The sequence below is a fragment of the Mastomys coucha genome, unplaced genomic scaffold (assembly GCF_008632895.1).
Source record: "Mastomys coucha isolate ucsf_1 unplaced genomic scaffold, UCSF_Mcou_1 pScaffold22, whole genome shotgun sequence".
Taxonomy (NCBI): Eukaryota; Metazoa; Chordata; class Mammalia; order Rodentia; family Muridae; genus Mastomys; species Mastomys coucha.
The window spans coordinates 58,598,216-58,602,701 of record NW_022196905.1 but is presented as its reverse complement, the minus strand read 5'-3'; the positions used below and the strand labels follow the sequence as shown (position 1 = coordinate 58,602,701).

Below are 4,486 nucleotides of genomic sequence, written 5' to 3'. Positions count from 1 at the left end.
CCCCCTCTCTCCTTCCCCCCTCACTCTGTGTGAGTGTGTGTGTGTGTGTGTGTGTGTGTGTGCGCGCACGCGCGTACGTACATGAGTACAGGTACCACATAGTTTAGAAGAGAGTGTCAGCTCCCCTGGAGCAGGAGTTACAGTTGTGAGCCAGAGCCAACATGGGTACTAGGGATTGACTAGAGTCCTCTGCAAGAGCAATACCTTTCTCTCCAGCCCCTCAAATAAAAAAAATTTAGAAAGGTTTTCCAAATCCCCACACTGGGATGGAATTATTTCCCAAAGCTCTATAGCAGCTCCTATAGTTGTGCTGTTATTCATTTATTTACTCAGAACTATGTTATAGACATTTTTGGTCTACCAGTTTGGCTTTTAGAACATTCCAATGAATATTCTTCTTTTATCTATCTGTGTGTGTGTATGTGTGTGTGTGTGTGTGTGTGTGTTTGTTTTTGAGATAGACTTTCCATGTATAGATATCTATGGCTATCCTAGAACATGCTCTGTAGACCAAGCTGGCCTAGAACTCAGTGGTCTGCCTGCCTCCTGAATGTCTGGGTGCACACCCCACTGCCTAGGCAAAGTTGCTATTTTCATACTTGTTTTTCAGAGTTCTCTATAAACCAAAGAAATTGGCCCTGATAGAGATTGCAGGTGTTTGTTTTCAAAGGTTGTCTTTTCATTTTACTCTGTGTTTTTGGCTTATGAATTATTGGCTGTCAGAGTTGTTCATGATTTTGTTTGCTTGTCCTTCCACATGTTCCCAGTCATCATGTAGCTTTACATATGTCAGTCTGTGGACACTGTTGTGGTCTTTTGAACTTTCAATCACTTGTACATCTAGAATTTATTTTGCTATGAGGGTTGTAGATAGGAAGCCAGCTTTTCTAACACTGTTTATGGGATAATTCATCATTTTCATATGCATCATTAGCAATGATCTATTCAAAGAGCATCATGCCCACAAAGTCCCTCTCCTCCCTATTCCCTCCCCGCATCCCTCCTTTGTATACTGGGGATTGAGTTTAAACCTTACTGCATACTATGTAAACACATGCTCTACCATTGACTAAAGATCACTGTTTAATTTTTGACACTGGGTCTTGCTAAGCTGCTTAGACCAACCTTAGAAGTGTCTTTGTATCCTGTCTCAAGCAGACCTTGAACTTCCATTCCTCCAGCTTTGCATCCCAGGTAGCTGGGGTAGCAGCATTCATTGCTAGGCTTGGCCAGACTTCCTTTATGCATTCTGGTTTCTTTCCTCCCAGCATTCCATGGCACAGACCTAGTGGGTTTTGTTTCTGTTTTTGTTTTCCAAAGTAAACTAGGGCAAATCTACCTTAGTGGGCTCCACATTGCTCTTTGGATAAAGACCTGATCCTCAGTGTAACCCGAAGACCCTCTTCGGCCTGACTCCTGTTGTCCTTCTTCCTTCTGTTCCCAATTTTATTTGAAGTTAACCTTCCTCCCTGCTTGTGGGTTTTTTTTTTTAAGATTTATTTATTATTATTGTAATGAGTACACTGTAGCTGTCTTCAGACACACCAGAAAAGGGCATCAGATTTCATTACGGGTGGTTGTGAGCCACCATGTGGTTGCTGGGATTTGAACTCACAACCTTCAGAAGAGCAGTCAGTGCTCTTACTCGCTGAGCCATCTCACCAGCCCCCCTGCTTGTGTTCTGAACTAAAAACTCCTCTGGGCAGCAAAATGAGTCAACTTCAATATTCACTTGATTTCCCATCACTCAGGGAAGTTTTTAAAAAGTGCCTGATGGCATTTGGAAAGATGGCTCAGAGGTCCTAGGTTCAATTCCCAGCACCTGCAGGGTAGCTCACAACCATTTATAACTGTAGTCTTATAGGATCCAATGCTTTCTTTTGGTATGAAGATACACAAGCAGACAAAACTATATATACATTAAATAAATAGATAAATAAATTAATAAATAACATTTTTAAAAATTGCCTCAGCTTAAAACGTACTGTTGTATTCAATAAGATTTACGCTAGGTGGTGGTGGCACATGCCTTTAATCCAGCACTTGAGAGGAAGAGGCAGGTGGATTTCTGAGTTCGAGGCCAGCCTGGTTTACATAGAGTGAGTTCCTGGACAGCCAGGGCTACACAGAGAAACCCTGTCTCAAAAAACCAAAACCAAAACCAAAAACAAACCAACAACAACAAAAAAATAAGATTTACTTTACTCTGTGTGTGTGTGTGTGTGTGTGTGTGTGTGTGTGTGTGTGTGTGTGTGAATATATGCACTTGAGTTCAGGTGCTCATGGAAAACAGAAACATCAGAACCCTCTGGAACTGGAATGCCAGACTATTTGAGCTGCTCGGGTGGGGTCCTTGGAATCCTCCTTGTGCAAGTGCAGTTTATGCTCGTGAGTGCTTAGTCATTGCTCTGGCCTGTTATATGCCTTTTATTCAGTTTCTAAAAATTGTTTTAGACAGAAGGATAAATCTGGCTGCTAGTACTCCATCCTAGAATCTCGTTTCTTTTTGGGTTTTTGTTTTTTAATATAACAATGTATCTCTGTTGTCATTAATAAAAAAAAGTAGGTTTCTTCATGTATATGAATGTTTTGCCTATATGTATGTGTACATATATATATATATATATAGGTATATATACACATGTGCATATATATATATAGGTATATATACATATATACCTATATATATATATGCACATGTGTATATAATATATATGTATACTTGTATATGTGTATATGTATACCTCGTGCATGCCTGGTCAAAAGAGAGCATTAGCTCCCCAGGAACTGGGTTTACAGATGGTTTTGAGCTACTGTATGGATGCTGAGAATCAAACCCTGATCCTCTGCAAAAGCAACAAGTGCTCTTAAATGCTGAGCCATCCCTCCTACCCCTATTGTCATTAATTTAATTCCTTAAACGTTGATATTTTTATAAACCTCATTTTCTTTCAGGTTTTTTCATTTTCTTTAAAAATTGTTATGTGTGTGTATCTGCATGGGTTTATGTGTATCCTATGCATGCAGAAGCCTTCAGAGCCTAGAAGAGGGTGTTGGATACCCTGGGGTTGGAGTTACAAGCAGTAGTGTGGGTGCTTGGAATTACACTCAGGTCCTCTAGAAGAGTGGCAAGTGCTCCTAACTACTGAGCGTTCTCTCTCTCTCTCTCTCTCTCTCTCTCTCTCTCTCTCTCTCTCTCTCTCTCTCTCTTTGGTTTTTCTGAGACAGGGTTTCTCTGTGTAGCCCTGGCTGTCCTGGAACTCACTCTGTAGACCAGGCTGACCTCGAACTCAGAGATCCACCTGCCTCTGCCTCCCAAGTGCTGGGATTATAGGCGTGTGCCACCACTGCCCTGCTGAGCTATGAGCTCTCTCTCTCTTTACCCCCTACTCCCTCTTTTTTTTTTTTTTGCAAAGACTCTGTAGCCTAGGCTACCTTCAGACTTGCTCTGTAGTTCAGGCTGGTTTCAAATTTCTGCTGCCTCCTAATTTCTGAGATCATACATGTGCCATCATGCTCAGCCAATCTTCTTTTTTGTTAGCATAACGGTTGCTTTAAATTTTTAAATTTTATTTCAGTAGAAAATAGAGTTTAGGAATTACGTAACTAAGTAGAATAGGCAGGGCCAGTTAGAGCATCCAAAGACACTTTACAGAAGGTTAGGTTGGTGGCAGGAGGGGTCCGTAGCTTGTATAGGCTCATGAATCATATGGTAAAGTTGTAATTATTGCATATTAGTAAGGCATATGCCATTAATAGATATACTACTTATAGTTTATGCAGTATATGAATTTTTTGTAACTGTAGAGAAAATCATCAGTACTTTTAACTATCTTTTTCTTTATTCCTAGGTTTAAATAGTTGAATAAAGTCAAGCTGGTAACCATGGCTGAAGGAGGATTTGATCCCTTTGAATGTATTTGCTCTCACGAACATGCTATGAGAAGACTCATCAATCTGGTGAGATAAACAGATGAGTCCAGTTCCCAGCTGATCTGGATTCTTCCTGGTTCTGTGAGATCAGTGTTTCTCTTAGTTATGTTTCTACTGCAGTGATGGTCATGACCAAACTAGGGGAGGAAAGGGATTATTTCAGCTTTCCCTCATGAAGTCGAGGCAAGAACTGAAGGAGAGGCCACCCTTGTACCTCACATCTTGCTTATTAGCCTGCTTGCCTAACAACCCAGGACCACCAGCCCAGGGGCAGCACCACCATGGCAGCCTGGGCCCTCCCACATCAATCATCAATCACGAAAGTGCCCCACAGACTTACCTTCAGGCTGATGTAATAAAGACATGTTCTCTGTTGGGGTTCCCTCTTCCCAGATGAGCATAACTTGTGTGTAATAGACAAAAAACTAGCCAGCACCAAGGTTAATAGAGGATTTTCTCCAGATAGTCACTAAAATATTTGACAGTGGGGGCTGGTGAGATGGCTCAGTGGGGAAGAGCACTGACTGCTCTTCGGAAGGTCATGAGTTCAAAT

The 4,486-nt window shown here is 41.4% G+C and overlaps 1 protein-coding gene across 3 annotated transcripts in view; it reads left to right on the top strand.

Annotated features, from left to right (window-relative positions):
• Smim14 (small integral membrane protein 14) overlaps positions 1-4,486 on the top strand; it is a 43,546-nt gene that overhangs the window by 21,977 nt on the left and 17,083 nt on the right. For all 3 annotated transcript variants that reach the window (XM_031342424.1, XM_031342426.1, XM_031342425.1), the window contains exon 2: positions 3,852-3,960. In XM_031342424.1, coding sequence (XP_031198284.1) covers positions 3,886-3,960 — 75 coding nt within the window. In that variant the 5' untranslated portion in view covers positions 3,852-3,885. The remainder of the gene's footprint in view (positions 1-3,851; positions 3,961-4,486) is intronic.